This window comes from Cibotium barometz, chromosome 16, assembly GCF_041138505.1.
Source record: "Cibotium barometz isolate CiBa-2024 chromosome 16, ASM4113850v1, whole genome shotgun sequence".
Classification (NCBI taxonomy): Eukaryota; Viridiplantae; Streptophyta; class Polypodiopsida; order Cyatheales; family Cibotiaceae; genus Cibotium; species Cibotium barometz.
The window spans coordinates 5,991,302-6,009,599 of NC_141061.1; the positions used below are offsets into that span (position 1 = coordinate 5,991,302).

Here is an 18,298-nt window from a genome sequence, read left to right on the forward strand (position 1 = left end):
AGATTTCTCCTATATATATACATCCACAGGAGATAGTGAATCCAGAACTGATTTGTGATCCTTAACGTCTAACATCAATCTATTTCGCATGTTTTATGTCCTTCAGTTTATCAAAGAGATCAAGCAAGCTTCTATATATGGAAATTTCGTCGAAAACCATCATTGATAGTTTTCTATTTCTTTCTGCAGAGACCTCAATAAAGACACTCTTTCTAGATCTCTTACTTGAAAATAAATACACATGGAATAAATCTAGGGTAAAATTGTATTTTATAAGATGGACTCGTTATGTTGAAATACGGAGATACACCACAATACGGAGATATAGTGATATCATGACAAATGTCATTAATAATACTACATGACAAAAACCTTACATGTAAAGAGGCATGCTCTGTGATATGGGTCCTAGTGAAAAGGAATTTCCCACATTGACTTGAGGGCCTGAGGCTCTTGAGAAGGTAATATAGACTTGAAATTCCATTATATAGCAGGGAAAAATGGGGCAGGCCATCAAAACAGTAACAGACTCAATTTGTTTGAACTGTGAGAAGGTAGGTCTCAAGCAGGCCCCCAAAGAACGAAGAGAAATCCAACGAGACTTTGCATATGCAAGACGAAACCCAAGAGAGATGATGCAGACCATGTCATGACAAGCTATTGAGAAAATCCAAAACCTCTTCCCTTCTACTTGAGGCCATGGACAAGGCCAGTAGGGTATTCTGTGCCCTGTCATCTGGTTCAAGGCCTGTGGCAATCATCTCCTTGAACCAAGCCATGGCTCTATCTAGACTATCATACCTTCCAAACGCCTGAAGCATTGTTGTAAAGACGGTTTGGTTAGCTTTTAGTTGCTCACTAAGCATTTCTTCATACTTCTTTACCATCCCATCTAGATCCCCTTTTTCAGCATAGCCTTTGATTAGAGTACCATAGGTTACTACATTCGGCTCAACCCCCGCAAGTTTCATCCGCTCCAACATCTTCTCAGCTTTTTCCATGTTGCAAACATTCACATATGCATTCATCAAGGTGGTGAAGGAGTGTACATCCGGGCTGCATCTGTGGTGAGCAGCAGTAGGGATGAGAAGATGCTCAATACCATACACATGAACGGGAGCATGACTCAAGACTAGACTGGTAGTTTTAGTTTTAGAGAGACATGGGAATACACGCACACACACGCCTGCCAGTACGCACCTGTGCTTAAGCACACAGAACCCCCTCCCTACACCCACACATACAACCACAACAACAACTACATAGATGGTTTTACCTTTCGCGTCTCATTTCTTTGAGTAAAGACTCGGCCTCTTCAACCATTTTGCAATTAGCATATGCATCCAACAGAACATTGTAAACCGTGCGGTTCGGCCTGCATGCAAAGCATCACCGCCTGATTTATGAAGTCTTTTCACCTTTCCCACTTACAATGCCAAGACAACCAACCAAACATGTGGCCCTGCTCACAACGGAAACATACCTGATTCCGGAAGCAACCATTGTTTTGAAAAAATATTGTGCCTCTTCGCCTCTTCTAGCCTTGGAAAAGGCATTCAACCGCGAAACATAGCTGACAACATCAGGTTCAATGTTGGCACGCTGCATCTGACATGAGCAAATACCTGTCAGAATATAGCAAGAAAGCTATACATCAGAGCACCTCACTACTGCTCATACAGTGAAGATTTACATTCCCCACTCCTCGTCATCGAAGCCCCTACTTTCCTACACCCTCTCCTTTTGCCCAGCATAGTTCAAGAAAGGTTCCTTGTAAGCTGTGTAATGTATACCTGCCGAAAGACATTCTCTGCATCTTTCACAGAGGGTTGACAAGAAAGTAAGCTGTTGAACGTCACGACCGACAACGGGACATCCAAGGCCTTCATTTTTCTCGACAACTGGGTGGCTTCCTCAATCTTCCCACATTTGCCATAAGAATGTATCATCAAATTGAACAGCTTTTGGTCCGGTTTGACGATATTGTCCGCTTCTAGATTCTGGAATATTCTCTCTGCATCCTCATGCTTCCCTCCCTGGCACAAAAGGGATGAAGAAAAAATCATGCCCTTTGGAAGAGTAGGCAGTGCATAATGTCAATGTGCCTCCCATTTTATTTACCTTTACAAAAGCACCAATCATGGTTTGGTACGTGAGTGCCGTAGGTGTAGGACCTTCTTCCCTCATTTTGTTTAGGATGCCCTCTGCCTCATAGAACAGTCCCTTTTGCCAATAAGCTTCGATGAGGGATGTATACGATGCAACATTTGGGTGGAATCCAGATTTTTTCATACTACTCATTGCTTTCTTCACTTTCTCAGGTTCACCCATTTTTCCATATGCAGCAATAAGGAGATTATAATCCAACTCACTGAATGTCCACCAGTTCTGCTGCTTGAGCCATCCAATTATCTACAAAAGGAGTTACAAACCAATCAGGAGAGGACAGACAGATTGAAGAAAAGCACCCCTCAACAACCTTGCCTCTTATCACTCTCATCAGCTCCTTTGTCCTCGCTCTCCCAACCCCCAATCCTTATTTTTTCACTATCAACCCATAACAACACAAGCCATCACTTCACACCAGGATAAAAAGACAAAAGTCTGAGGGGAACAGTTCGCTACCAACCAAAATAGCACAATTGTCGCAGATAGCACAAATTAATAGACTTTTTAAAGGTCCAAAACAGAACTCTCTCTTCGTCCTTGCTACAAATCTGCTACAGTCCTCTTGCACAGCCAGGGAGGGGTGAGAAGTCCAATCTTGAAAAGCAGAAGATTCATCCCAAAGAGCAGCCAATAATGGAGATCAGTTCAAGGCTCCCTCTGCGACGAATTTTCCACAATTGGGATAGAACTACAAGAGGTTGTGTTGTGGGCTACTTGAGAGATTTGTTTGGCAAGCCTACAGAGGTGCTACGGTAGGTTTTGATCAGTCAGGAAATGTATATGTATATATGTGTATGTGAGGTACACTCCTCTATGGGCTACTGTGAAGATGGTTAGGTGTAGGTGGTCTTGTTAGATGTTTTGATGATGCTGCAACTCAGCTGTCAGTGATATATATAATTATTATTTTCTTTTGTTCATTGATGATTAAAAACCTGGATGTATTTTCTTAAAGAAAAAGTGATGCTTTAAATGCGTTTAAAGAATGAAGGCCGAAGTTGAAAATCAGTCTGAGCACAAAGTCAAAATTTTACTGTCCTACTGTGGTGGTGAGTACACCTCCACAGAGTTTGACAAGTTTTGCAAGCAGCATGGTATTCAAAGGCAATTAACTGCTTCCTACACACCATCCCAAAATGGTGTGACAGACTGGAAGAACAGGCCGCTTCCTTTTTTGGGACATGTTATCTCCGAGGATGAACTCTCGATGGATCCGGAGCAGATTGAGGCCACTGTTTTGTGGCCTGTGCAGGAAAATGTACATGAGCTTGTCAGTTCTAGAGTTTCCATGGGAGGATACTGCTATGAACTTTGTGGTCGGATTGCCGAAGAGCCAGAGGCTCAAAAATGATTGTATGTTAATCAATTGAGTAAGCAAACCCACCTTATTCCTTGCAAGATGGTAGATTTCATCTGGGAGATGTTATGCTTCCATGGACTTTTCAAGAAAGGATCCAAAGTTCACTGGAACTTTTTGGAGTGTAACATGAGGAAGCTTACAGAAAGGGATTATACTTTGATAAATACTTTTAGCCCTTTGTTCTTGATGATGAATAGCAAAATGTAGAGAAGATAAGAGTGCAGAGAGAGAGGAGAGACAAATACTCAGTATTGGGTCCAAATACCCTCTGAAGGGCCCCCACCATGTATGGTGTATTTGCTTTACTGAATGAGTAGACAGATAGACTACTGGATGTAAATAACCAGGACTGAATTGACTTGGATACCTTCCCCTGGCTGAGATAGCATTCAGCCTGAAGATAGTCCCTTGATCTACACTTTCCACCTTGCTTGGCCACCTTCTTGACTTGTTTTCCAGCCCTTGTGGCCTTCAGCACTTGCAGAGAGAATAAGATGGTTATTGGCAAATGTGCTCTTTGCATATATAGGGCCCAAACATACCAGTCGGCCAGTAGAAAGTTGTCGGCATGTTGAAGAGGACGCATCCCTGCTGATCGGTCAGGTTCAATCATGTCCCAAGCTGATATTGCTGTATTTGCAAGCGCATTTTACACGTGTGTCTAGGCTGCTGGCCAACTGGATATGTTGGCCAACTGGGGCCTCTTCACGGCCGGCCAACTAAGGCCTTCCACACTTGGCTGCCTAAAGCTTGATGCCCATGTCTGGTGTTGCTAGTTACCATATTTGGATGGGTTCACACACAGCAACCTACTGAGTCGTGTATACTAGTGCCCGTGCAGCTGGCTAGAAGCCTAACAAATGCCCAATACAACCTGTACATCATTCCGGAGGGTTACAGATGTGCAGGGCATGCATTGACTTCATGTGCGGACATGCACACCTCTACAGCTGATCCATGGTTGACTTGTCCCAGATGAGGGCTCACAAAGGGCCTGTTACCAACTCGTAGACTTTTACCTGCTATATAGATATGGCCATGTGGCACCAAGTGCAGGATGCACGTGACATCCCCTTGCATAGCCTCCAAATAGACCGTCAATAATGTTTGATAACCTTCAAAGAAGTTCTTGTCAAGACAAATCACTTCATGCGTCCCTTGGCCCCGAAACTTCGTGAGGAATTGGCGCTCTTTACGGTTGGAGCCATGCTTGAAGCAGTGCAAAACGATCTATTCTGGAACCATCACTTGGCTTTATCGACGATATCACGTTCTAGTTCATCTTGGACATCTATGGGAGGAGGCCTGGCATAGTGCTTCAACCAACCAACATGAAACACATCATGCATGGTCCAACTTGAAGGTAACTTCGATTTCATGGACACCCGGTTTGTTGGGTTTTATGCTGTGTATGCACCCAGAGGAGTGCTAGTGATCATCAGTAGATTACTAGGGCACTTTTTACTTCAGTTAGTGGAGGTTTTTTCCCCCAGTTTAGCTCAGTTTCACTTATATGCAGTTTATAAGTGTTTTGGTCCACCCGGCACACTTTATGGCCGGACATGTGAACACTTATCTTTAGGGTCACTATTATGTGGCTATTGTACTTCACTTTTTCATCAAGCATATACTAAAGTTGTGTTCTCTCTCTCTCTCTTGGTTTCCACGCTTGCTTGAAGCTTCTGTAAACCCTAACCCTAACACTTCATTGCCTTCACGGTTGAATTCCGAAATCACAACTTTGGGCATTTCTTGCCCACTTGTTTCAACACTTGTTACATAATTCTCAAATATACCCAATCCTCTTCCAAGAATTTCGCATCCCTTCTGTCCTTGTTGGCTTGCCCCAAGGATAGGCCTCTTGTGCTTTAGCCAACATGTCCTTCACATACTCCAAACTCTCTTGGTAAGTCTCCGTCACTGAGTTAGCTCGAGCACTGAAGACAATGTCCTAGTCAATAATGACTAGAACAATCTTCCAAATGCCGCCTCAAATGGAGTCTTGCGAATAGCTAACGAAAAAGAGTCAACACTTGTTACATAATTCTCAAATATACCCAATCCTCTTCCAAGAATTTCGCATCCCTTCTGTCCTTGTTGGCTAACGAAAAAGAGTCAACACTTGTTACATAATTCTCAAATATACCCAATCCTCTTCCAAGAATTTCGCATCCCTTCTGTCCTTGTTGGCTTGCCCCAAGGATAGGCCTCTTGTGCTTTGGCCAGCATGTCCTTCACATACTCCAAACTCTCTTGGTAAGTCTCCGTCAACTGAGTTAGCTCGAGCACTGAAGACGATGTTCTAGTCAATAATGACTAGAACAATCTTCCAAATGCCGCCTCAAATGGAGTCTTGCGAATAGCTAACGAAAAAGAGTCATTCAGATTAGCTTGAACCTGAGGCAAAAAAAATTAACTTAGCACCAAAATCATCAAACAACACCATCCAAAAATGATTGGTAGACTTTGCATCACAATCTGATACAATGGTCCTAGGTATGTCACCAATTGGGTACCAATGCCACAAACAATTTTGCATCATCTTCGGTAATAACATTAGCCCTACAAGGATTAAGCATAACGAACTTGCTAAAACAATCAACAACTGTCACACACTGTGTATTTCGCTTACCTAGACTGGGAGGCAAATTTGTAACAAAATCCATAGGATATCTTGGAAAGGGCCATTGGGAATTGGCAATGGTTGTAACAAACCTGCTTTCTTCCCATGCAACGCTTTCATCTTTTGACAAATTGGACAATGTTGCACATATGTGAACACATCCTGCCTCATTCACGAGCAATAGAATTACCTCTCGATTTTCTCCAACGTTAAAGTTCATGCCCCTATGTCCACCAATGATGGCGTCATTAGTGTCATGGAGAATTGTCATGTGCACACACATGTACATGCTAATCTCAAGACTAATCCTAGAGTTTAGACAAATAAAGAAGGATTAAGAACCAGATAGAACCAAAATTTTGGAGCATGACAAGATATGGCAAGGGATGGACTAGAGTGGACAACAAGACCTGTCAGCTGAGTGGAATGCATGAAGAGGCTGTCGGCTGCTACAGGAAAACAAGTTGGGTTCTCCATTATGAATATATTTGTCCAGGCGGCTGGCCGACCAACAACAATCGGCCAGATTTCTAGTTGGTCCAAGGCCTATAAAAGGCACTTATGCTCATCGTTTTGATCATTCACTCCCTCTTGGATGTGGGTCTAGACATAGGACTAGATTTAAGGAATACTACCTTTTCCAGAAGGCAGCTGCAAGGATTTATGTACCTTTTTGTACCATATAATATACTGAATTTCCAGCTCTCTCTCTCTCTCTCTCTCTCTCTCTCTCTCTCTCTCCCTTCTGTTTGTGTTTTTGCATCACCATGTTCTAGATGGTGTTTAGGGCTGAAAGAAGACTCTCAGAGCTTCCGCATGTAACATCTCTGACATGCGGAAGCTTCGGGGTAGATCGGTAACTTCAATGCTCAAAAATCAGCAATCGTTCACGACGAGAATAACGCACAAAACTGAAAGTAGCTGTGCAGAAAATAGAGAGAGAGAGAGAGAGAGAGAGAGAGAGAGAGAGAGAGAGTATTGAGTCCCGAATACCCTTTATAGGGCCCCCACCACGAATGGTGTATTTGCTTTTATTAGAATGATGCAAAATCTGAAAATAAAAGATTGACTTGACCTGTTTTGGCTGACATAAATCTCTACCCTTGACCTTGCGTTAGCTTCTCCCTTGGCTGTCCGGGCCCTTGAGTAGCTACAGCACTTGGTGAAATATGAGATGAATGACCTGAATTATGGCTGGGCTTTATATACCCCTTAAAGTATCCAATCGGCTGTCCTACAAGAGTCGGGTGGCAGAATTAGTCTCAACGACAGGGTAAAATAGTAACTTATGCTAATAAATCAGCGTTTTCACACCTTCTGAAACACTGGCCATTATGCGCATGACATGGACGATGCCCAAGCTGTTGGGCAGCCCTGCGCATGGGTGTGGGACTGCCTACCACACCTGGCCGACCTGCTGGGTAGAGCTTATAGCCCAGTCGGTTGTATGGCCAAGCCCCTAGGGCTGACCGACAGCCTACCTAGCCCACACTAGGGCTAGTGGGCAAGGCCCGGGGCCTTCTGGCCCCTTGGGGTGGCTCATAGACTTCCCCGTGCCCACACTAAAGCAAACCTAAGCTCTACATAGAAGTCTGGTATCTGGTCGCACACCGAATACACAGAGCAACTGACATCATTCCAGGGGGGGACTCATAGCGCAGAGTGGCACTGCTTCATGTGCAAGACAATGCACACCTGACCTTGAATGCATGGAGTAGAACCTAATAGAATGTGCAACGGAAGAAGGGAAAGTGGAAACACAGGAGAGAGAGTGAGAGAGAGAGTGATGGAGAGGAAACACAGGTGAGAACCTGCTCTCAATATCATCACCAAAAGGAATACATGTCTCGAGCAAGAGGGGAGAAGACCTCGTATGTGAGGGACTGCAGCAAACAATGCTAAGCAAGCAGTGAAGAATGAGGGAGGCGAGCCAGCTATATATATGTCCATGAGTAGGCAACCGACTGGTGATAAAATCCTCCACAACTGGGAAAATACCCAAGACTCCATAACATGGGAAATAATGTGGGAAAATATATGTGAGGGGTGACCAGCCCCTCAAGCTAACATGGTCAGCCTTAGAGGCTATAATAGGACACCAAACAGGAAGCCAACAAGAAGGGAATGATGTCTCACACCCCCTCTCAGCACCAGATGCTGAGTGAACTTCTAGAAGCCAGAGACGTCGTCCTCGATCAAAGATGAAAGACTGCAGAAACATGTACCAAGAAAGCTCAACAAGCAATCTCCTTAGCAACTCAGCTACAAAAGCAACACAACAAGCTGCCAGGTACACCGCTCCTCAAGAAGAAAACAACCATGTAGGCTACGACGTGCTGCTCCAAATAATGGTTCCAAACCCAAGTGTAAGAACACTCCCCGAAGTCGAATGTCGTGTATCCAACCTGGAGAAGGTATGAAAAACCTTATAACCAACCAAGATCAGATCCTATAGATAATCAATCCTAGGAGAAGCAAATTGCTCCTCACTGGAACCCTCAAAAGAAAGAGTCAATCTGCTCCAACTCTATACCAAGAGTAGCCAAATGCTGTACAAAAGCATCCTCTAAAAAGATCGACATCGCAAGATGTAAAGACTCTGTAGAAAAGATGGGGTCCATCTGCTCAAACTCCGTACCATGAGTTGCCCAATGCTATACATAAGTACACGCCATTGAGGTGGGCATCGCAAGAAGAAAGGACTCCATATCCCCCCTCTGAAAAAAACTGATGTCGTTGGATTGGTACAAGCCCAACCTGATTCTGATCCAAATCCAAAAAACTCTGGAAGTACCACTGTGCCCCAGGCACAGTTAGCAACCACATATCCAAAGCATCCCACTGGGTCCAAAAAACCCTCCTCCAAAACAACAAACCTACAGAACTGACAGGGAGAGGGGCATCCTCAGAAGCATCACAAAGAGAGGCAGAGGTAGACTCCTCAATGAGGAAGGGAAGCAAGAATATAAACTGCAGTGGTAACAAAGTCCTCAAAACCATCACAGATAGCAGAAGACTGTTCCATAAGTAGAATCAGATCCTAAGAATCAGCAAAAAAATAAGTGATCCAAGTGAAAGGATCACACCTCAAGGGCAAAACACCCTCCATGTTCTGCAAACACTGCGAAGAACACAGACTTCGACAAAAATAAACTCTGCTCTCCTGCAAAATCTGTAAACTCCTGTCACAGAAGAAAGTCTCCACAAAAACAAAACAGCTCCTGAAACTGATCCTCAAGTGAAGTAGCTGGAGATAGGCCCCCTGAGAGAGTAGAAAACTCCTATGGGAAGCAAAACGCAGCCAAAACACTGCTATCCAGCAAAAAATAGCACTCCACCGCCAACAGAAGGCAAGGAACATGGAGAAACAGGAAACTGTGAGGGCCCGGAACAAAACACAAGTATAGATGCTCCAAAATCAGTAAAACGCTGACTGAAATCTGAAATTCAAAAACCTCCTCAAGTACCAAACTGCCTATAAAGTCACAATCCAAACAAGAAACCCCCTCTACAAGTGATCTATGTCCACTGGAGAAGAAAAAGCAGCCAAACAAGGGCTACAAACCTGAAAATTCAGGCCAACCAGTCCACACGTCCTATGAGGAAAAAAGTTGAAGAGAAGGTACCTTCGGGTCCAACAGATGAAGCCCAGAGTGGAGGTAGAGCTACCAACAAGATCGGTTCAAAAAACGCAACAACCATGGCTGCAAATCTGAAAATGCAGAGGTAAAAAGGGGGTGTAGAACGGGCAGAGTATGGAAACGCTGAAGCCTCAGATCAAGAACTGCAGCAAAGAACAAGTACAATCAGGGGGGCGATGGCACATGATAACCAAAAAAGGAAAGGCCCTGGCCTAGGGCCTAGTAGAATGATGGGAGAAACTACAATTAGGGTTAGGTTAGAGTTCATTCATGGGAGACATACACAGAGAAGCAAGGGAGAGAGAGAGAGAGTTGTGGGGATAAGTCAACTCATGAAAAGCATGAGTGTGTGACTCCCCTATCACACATGTATATTGCACTAGTACACATAGTGCACTTAGTACATTAAAAGTACTAAGTGTACTATGTACTATAACTTATGGGCTTGTACACACTATAAGGGTGGGCATTATGCCTTTACCCCAACAACCTCCCACTTAAAGGCAAAGTGCCCTTAAGTAAAGGAAAAGAAAAAATCAGCATGTACATGATAATATACAAGGCCATATCAAGGCTGAAAATGGCCTCATCCAATGCCCATCAAGTGTCTGCAATGAGCAAACCGCTCCGGAGGCAAACTCTTCGTCAACAGATCAGCCGGGTTGTCATCCGTATGAATCTTAACAAGCTGAATTTGCTTGTTCTCTATCACCTCTCTGATGAAGTGATACTTCACATCCACATGCTTCGTCTTTGCATGAAAGACAGGGTTCTTTGCCAACTGGATGGCACTCTGACTGTCACAATGCAACAATGGAATATCCCCTGTATAGCCCAAATCAACCACTAACCGAGATAGCCATAATGCCTCCTTGCAAGCCTCTGTGGCTGCAATATACTCGGCCTCTGTAGTAGATAAGGCTATGCACTTCTGCATCCTGGATATCCATGACACAGCACCTCCTGTGAATGTAAATACATAACCGGTAGTAGACTTCCGGTTATCTGGATGACCGGCATAATCCGAATCCGTGTAACCATGCACTAATGCATCCTGTTTGCCAAAGCAAATGCACAAATCCTGTGTGCCCTTCAGGTATCTCATGACACCTTTCACTGCTTCCCAATGCTTCTTGCCAGGGTTGGCCATGTATCTAGAAACCACTCCCACTGCAAATGCAATGTCCGGCCTAGTAGCAACCATGGCATACATGAGACTGCCACAAGCTGAAGCATACGGAATCTTGGCCATATCAGCCCTGTCACTATCCGACTGTGGGCTGTCCATAGCACTGAGTTTCACATATGGAGGCAAAGGAGTACTAGCTTTCTTCCCCCCGTCCATATTGAACCTCTGCAAGACTTTGCCAATGTATTCCTTCTGAGACAAATACAACACATGCTGATTTCTGTCCCGAAGTATCCGCATACCCAAGATGTGATTTGCATCACCCAAATCCTTCATATCAAAGGTTTGATGCAGCCTCTGCTTCAAAGCATCCATCTCTTTACGAGATTTCCCGGCAATCAACATATCATCAACATACAAAATGAGAATCAAGAGACTGCCATCCAAAGCTTTCTTGGTGTACAAGCAGTGATCTATGTCACTTCTCCTGAATTTCTGGGATTTCATGAATGTATCAAATTTGTGATACCATTCCCTTGGTGCCTGTTTGAGCCCATAAAGACTCTTTTTCAGCTTGCATACAAGCTTCTCCTTTCCACTCACTGCATAACCCTCTGGCTGCTGCATATATATCTCCTCATGGAGATCACCGTGAAGAAAAGCAGTCTTCACATCCATCTGAATCAAGTCCAGATCATCATGCGCAACCAAAGCTAACACAGCTCTAAGTGTGGTCATTTTGACCACTGGAGAGAAGATTTCATCAAAGTCCACACCATATTCCTGCTTGAAGCCCTTAGCCACTAACCTGGCTTTGTATCTTGGCTTAGCATCTGATGCAACTTTGAGCCTGTATACCCACTTGCATGGCAAAACCTTCTTGCCTGCAGGCAAAGGCACCAACTTCCAAGTTCCATTTTTATGCAGAGAAACCATCTCTGACTTCATGGCACGCTCCCAAAGAGCCTTATCTGCCCTCTGTAAAGCCTCTTTATAACATGAGGGCTCCCCACAGTCAGTGAGCATCAAGTAGTCAACCCCTGGAACAAACCTGTCACGGGCTCTGGAGGGTCTAGTGGACCTCCGTACCCAATGACCATCATTTGCAGGTTGCTATCCAGCCTGCATATCACCCATTGGTGGCTCCTGTTCCATGCCATAAGGCTGAAAAATCATGCCCGGTATCTCCTCTAACTGTGGTATATCCATAGGGATATCTTCTGCCATATCTGGCTGTCCATTTGGACCATTTTCAGCACCATTTAAGGGCTGGTTTTCCTGCTGTAATGGCTGATTTACAGCCCTTTGTTGTTGTCCATGATGTCCATCATCATCAAAGATGACTCTGCCAGGCTCCTGTTGCCTTGCAGGCTCCTTATACATGCATGTTTCATCAAAAATGACATCATTGCTGCGTATGATCTTTCTATTCATGGGATCCCAAAGTCTATACCCCATTTCACCTCTGTCACCATATCCTAGGAATATGCATTTGTGAGACTTGGGATCAAGTTTGGTGCGCATTTCCCTGCGTATGTGCACGTACGCAACGCAACCAAACACTCTCAAGTGCTTGTATGACGGAGGCTTCCCTGTCCATACTTCTTCTGGCACTTTCCCACCAAGCCTCGTGTTAGGTGACCTGTTTATAAGGTGAACGGCTGTCATAACAGATTCAGCCCAAAAACCATGAGGTAATGCAGCATGTGACAACATAGAACGGACCTTCTCTTGTATGGTCCTGTTCATCCTCTCTGCTGTCCCGTTTTGTGGAGGATCATAAGGAGTAGAGAGCTCCCTCTTGATGCCTTTAGCATCACAAAAGTCCTGAAACTGTTTGGACATATACTCTCCACCATTGTCGGAACGCAGAGCCTTCAGTGTTTTGCCAGTTTGATTCTCAACATGAGCAACAAACTTCTGAAACACTGAGAATGTATCACTCTTCAAACGAAGAGGATAGACCCACACCTTGCGTGTGGCATCATCAATAAAAGACACAAAATATTTTGCCCCTCCCAAAGAAAGCTGAGGCATCTCACATACATCTGTATGCACAAGCTCTAACTGAGCATCTTTCTGTCCAAGAGCTTTCTTGTGGGGGCACTGTAGTTGCCTACCATATATACAATGCTCACAAAATTGAAAACTTGAAAACTTTAGAGAAGGCAAGTAACCCAAACGAGACAATTGCTCCATTCCTTTGACACTCATGTGTCCCAACCGGCTATGCCACATAGAAATTTCCGGCAGCTCGGTTGCATTTACATTAGCATGGTGACAAACACCTGCATGCATGAAATAAAGAGTGTCCACCTTAGAGCCTCTGGCAACAACCAGTGAGTCCTTACTAATTTTCCACTTTCCACTACCAAATGTGGTAACATAATCAGCATCATCAAGCTGTCCAGTAGAAAGCAAATTCTTCTTGATCTCAGGCACATGCCTGACATCATGGAGCATAAGCTGTGAGCCATCTGAAAATACAAGCCTCACATCACCTCTGCCAAGAATCTTGCATGCATGGTTATCACCCAAATAAACCACTCCTTCATTGCCAGCAGTGTACCTGACAAACAAGTCTCTGCAACCTGTGACATGAAAGGAGGCACCTGAATCAATGATCCATGAGTGCATACCATGACCACCTGTAAGAAGTGAATGGGCATCAAGTGAAGAAGTAAATAGGACCTCATCCTCACTGCCACCTGCATGTGACACATTGATTTCTTCAATCTTGACTCCACTTTTGCCCTTTGGCTTTAAATCTTTGGCTTCATCCTTCTCTTTGTCTTTGCCTTTTCCCTTTTCCTTTTGATCATTTTTCCATTTGTAGCATTGCTTTTTAATGTGTCCCTTCTTGCCACAATAATGGCATTCCAAATCCTTTTTGGAGCGAGACTTGCTCCTTCCCCTTTCTTGGCTTTTCCCCCTTTGCTCGGATCTCCCACGTGCATTCATTGCATTAGACTTGCCAACAGAGTTGTTTTTCCTGTTCATCTCTTCTTGAAGAAGAGCACCCTCAACATCTGCATATGACAGCATAGCATTCGAATTGCTAGTGGCTGTCCTGAATGTGTCCCAACTCTCTGGCAAAGTGCATAACAAAAAAGTGGCTTTGAACTCATCGTCCATTGCCAACTTTTGATTTATAACCTGGCTGACAATACCATTAAACTCATTGAGATGGGCTGTCATAGAAGCCCCTTCCTTCATCTGAAGGCCTATGAGTTTCTTCAACCAATACACTTTGCTTGAGGCACTTTGTTGGGCATACAAGTCCTGCAATCTCAACCACATTCCCCAAGCTGTCTTCTCTTCACGAATGCTGAAAAGTAATGAGTCTGACACAGACAACATGATAGTAGATCTTGCCAGCTCATCCATATCTTCCCACTCTTCAGCTGTAAGAGAAGCGGGCATCACACCCCTTTCTTTGATAGGCTTGTGCTGCTTTTTCTGGAGCAACACATTGTAGCACTGGGTTTGCCAAATGTCATAATTCTGCGAGCCTTCAAGCTTCTTGATGTGAAGCAATGAAGAGCTCTCACCTGTGGTTGCCATAGCAAAATGCAACCTGTCAATGCCTGACTCCCTGCAAATGTGCAAACACTGCACCCAAGATGTGCAAACACTGCACCAAAAGCACACAAAGTGCTCACAGTTTTTCTCCCAAGTTTTATCTCCCACTGCGGAAGCAAGAATGCAACTTTTCTCCCACTTTATGTGATGAAAACACCAAAATCTGGTTGCTGCAGATTTTGGACAGCACCTCAAATGTGCTCTTTTGCCCTTCCAAAGTACTGTACAGCAGTACTAAGCGCTCACCAATGATGTACCAAACCTGTATCGGCAATTTCAGCAGCTGAAATTGAATCTTTTGGTCACTCAAAACAGTGTACAGCCATGCCAAAACTTGCACAAAGCTGTGCCAAATCTGTACCAGCAGGTACAGTAGCAATAAATGCTCTCCTGGCTGTCCAAATGAGTGAAAATCAGATTTTTACAGTCACGAACACTGCATAAAACAGTCCCGAACAGAAATTGGGCAAAAGCCCCTTGACTGCAAGCTGATTTCTGAGGATTCAAGGCATAAATGTCTTGCCTGCTGCTTTGCCAAGCTCAACAAGCATACAAACTTGAAAAGCCCCTTGATTTAAGATCAATTTCTGATCATACATGGTACATTGACGCACATGAAGGCATCCAGAGTGTTCACGATGCTTCCCCCTGGCCACATACACATCAAATACATGAAAGCCCCTTGATTTACAGGCACATTGAGTGCTTGTAAGGCATCAACACATTATCCACAGCATCAAATGCGATTGCCTGCATGCAAATCAACTCAATCGGCACAAAAGCCCCTTGATTTGCACTGCAATTTGCTGCAATTTTGCCCAAATGTGCGATTTTTCACATCATACAGCATGTATGAGTGCTTAATTGCACAATTACATCAAAAGCCCCAAATTTTGACATCCAATTTCCTGCAAATTGATCCTGATTTGACCAATTTCCTGCAAATTTATCCTGATTGTGACCAATGTCACCCAATTTTGCCAATTTTGCTCAAAAATTGAGCAATTGGGCACCTGTACCTGCTCAATTGCTTGAATTGATAAGAAATTCGCAAAAAATTGAAGGCAAATACCTCTGAAATTTTTGATTTTTCTGATTTGCAGGCGAATTTGGTGCTGATGCTTGATGCTGATGCTACTGAAAATGTGTGCAGGGGAAAAACACTGTCGGTTGCAGGCGTCAAGCTCTATGCTGGGGGAGGACCCAGACTGGCTTGATGACGACTACATAGTGCTGGGCGTGGCCCATTGCTTTGAGCAAGAGGAGGGGGGGAAGCTCAATGACGTCTTTCTGGTGGAACCCGTGTCGGCAAGCTCCCTGGAGTGTATGGAGAACGGCGGAGCCACCTGCTACCTCCACGTGACCGCCACCACGCTGGGGGCCTCTCTCAAGATGGACGTCTCGCTGCTGCCGCCGGAGTTTTCCGACGCCCGATTCGGTGACGATTTTGACTTCCGTGTTAAATGTGCCTCTCGAACCTGGAAGCGACCGCATGCGGCCAAGAATCTCCGGCACTTGGCTCCGTCTGGCTTCGTTGCTTTCGTTCACGCTTCGCCTCTTACGCTGAAGGGCCAGCTATCCTATGCTCCTTCGCTCCACGCTCAGATGCAGAAGTGGCTGCCCCAGCCACGCTACAGCCAGGCCTGAGTATGGTCGTGTGCTGCCTCAGCCAGGCCTTGCTGCGAATGTTGATGCCACAGAGTATGACAGCAGCAAAGCAAGCAGCTCGTTCAGCTATCAAGAAGAAGAGATGAATAGCACCGCCTTCTAGGCTCTGATACCAGTTGATGGGAGAAACTGCAATTAGGGTTAGGTTAGAGTTCATTCATGGGAGACATACACAGAGAAGCAAGGGAGAGAGAGAGAGAGTTGTGGGGATAAGTCAACTCATGAAAAGCATGAGTGTGTGACTCCCCTATCACACATGTATATTGCACTAGTACACATAGTGCACTTAGTACATTAAAAGTACTAAGTGTACTATGTACTATAACTTATGGGCTTGTACACACTATAAGGGTGGGCATTATGCCTTTACCCCAACATAGAAGGCCCTTTGAAGAGGCCAAAAGGGGAGCCCAAAGAGCCCCAAGAACAGGGCGAGGGAAGGCAAGCCCTAGCAGGCCAAAACGCAGCCTGTTGGGACACTCAGTAGCCGCCCAGTCCCTGAAAACAGCCGCCTGGGAACCCTGGTAGATGCCGCCTCACGAGCAGGTTTGCCGCCCTGGAAAAACACCCATGTCAGTCCGCCTAGAGGCTGCCAACTGACGCCTTGATGTAGAGGGACTACAGCCCCCCGAATTGGGGATGAATCTGCCCTCGTTTGACCTGAAACGCAAGCTTCTTCGCGTGAAAACACAAATCTGTCCACCGGCAGAAAAACGCAGAAACCCAGGAGGTAAAGGAGGGAGCATCCAACACTGAAGATCACCGGCGCTCTGATACCATGATAGAATGTGCAACGAAAGAAGGGAAAGTGGAAACACGAGAGAGTGAGAGAGAGAGAGATGGAGAGGGGACACACGTGAGAATCTGCTCTCAATATCATCACCAAAAGGAATACATGTCCCGAGCAAGAGGGGAGAAGATCTCGTACGTGAGGGACTACGGCAAACAATGCTAAGCAAGCAGTGAAGAATGAGAGAGGCAAGCCAGCTATATATATGCCCATGAGTAGGCAGCCGACTAGTGATAAAATCCTCCACGACTGGGAAAATACCCAAGACTCCATAAAATGGGAAATAACGTGGGAAAATATATGTGAGGGGTGACCAACCCCTCAAGCTAACATGGTCAGCCCTAGAGACTATAATAGGACACCAAACATGAAGCCAGCAAGAAGGGGATGATGTCTAACAGAACCCTGGCTGACTCGTCCTGGACTGGGCTCACATGAGACCAGTTTTCCACTCCAGGTCCTGCACCTTCTTGTTCATATATGTCCACGTGGCATCAAAGTGCGGGAAACCATCCCGTATCAAAGAATGGCATGGTCCTCTAGCATCCAATGCCTGCTCCCACAAAGTACCAAATTCATCAGAATCCACATACTTGTGCTTCATCTCGTCCAGTCATGTACAAGTGAGCTCCATCCGTGTGGATTGGATGTAGGAAACATTTCCTTTCCTGCTTAATGCATCGACCACTACGTTGCTTGAAAGAAACTCAATCATGCCACCGAATTACTAGAAGATCAAGCTCCAACGGTGCTGCCAATCACTCCATTGCGCACTCAGCTTCGTCTAAAGCCAGCGCAAAGCGTGATGATCAGTACGAATCTCAAAATTGTAACCATGGAGAAAATGTTTCTAATGCTTAAAGGCTTGGATCACGGCAAGGACTTCCCTATCATAGACTGAGTAATTCCTCTTTGCAAGAATCAACTTACGCGACATGTGCTCCAATGGCGATGTTACTCGCATCGGTGATTACTTGGAATGGATCATCCCATGAGACAAGCGCTAACCAAGGGGCCTCTACTAAAGCAACCTTGAGGTCCTTGAAAACCTACAATCCACGCGAAGTCATGTGGATGCGTTGCCTACGAGACTTGATACCCTTGAGCAGATCTGTGAGAGCTGCTGAGAGGTCAGAGCACTTGTCAATGTGGGTGGAATACGCCTAGGAAATTGCCACAAGCGACCGTACATCGTACGTTGTTCGTGGAATCTCCCAATTAAAGATTTCTCCCACTTTCGTGGGATCTAATCGGATGCCTTCAACACTAATAGTGTTTCCAGGGTAATGAACCTCAAACAAATAGAAGTCTGCTTTCTTTTCATTGACATAAAGCT

General features: G+C 45.0%; 1 protein-coding gene across 1 annotated transcript in view; it reads right to left on the reverse strand.

The window, feature by feature from the left end:
* Positions 1 to 255: 255 nt before the first annotated feature.
* LOC147630296 (uncharacterized) overlaps positions 256 to 18,298 on the reverse strand; it is a 34,721-nt gene continuing 16,678 nt past the window's right edge. The window contains exons 3-7 of the mRNA XM_086810137.1: positions 2,122 to 2,412; positions 1,794 to 2,036; positions 1,484 to 1,608; positions 1,277 to 1,375; positions 256 to 1,062 (exon numbers count right to left, since the gene is read on the reverse strand). Of these exons, the coding sequence (XP_086666263.1) occupies positions 648 to 1,062; positions 1,277 to 1,375; positions 1,484 to 1,608; positions 1,794 to 2,036; positions 2,122 to 2,412 (1,173 nt within the window). The 3' untranslated portion in view covers positions 256 to 647. The remainder of the gene's footprint in view (positions 1,063 to 1,276; positions 1,376 to 1,483; positions 1,609 to 1,793; positions 2,037 to 2,121; positions 2,413 to 18,298) is intronic.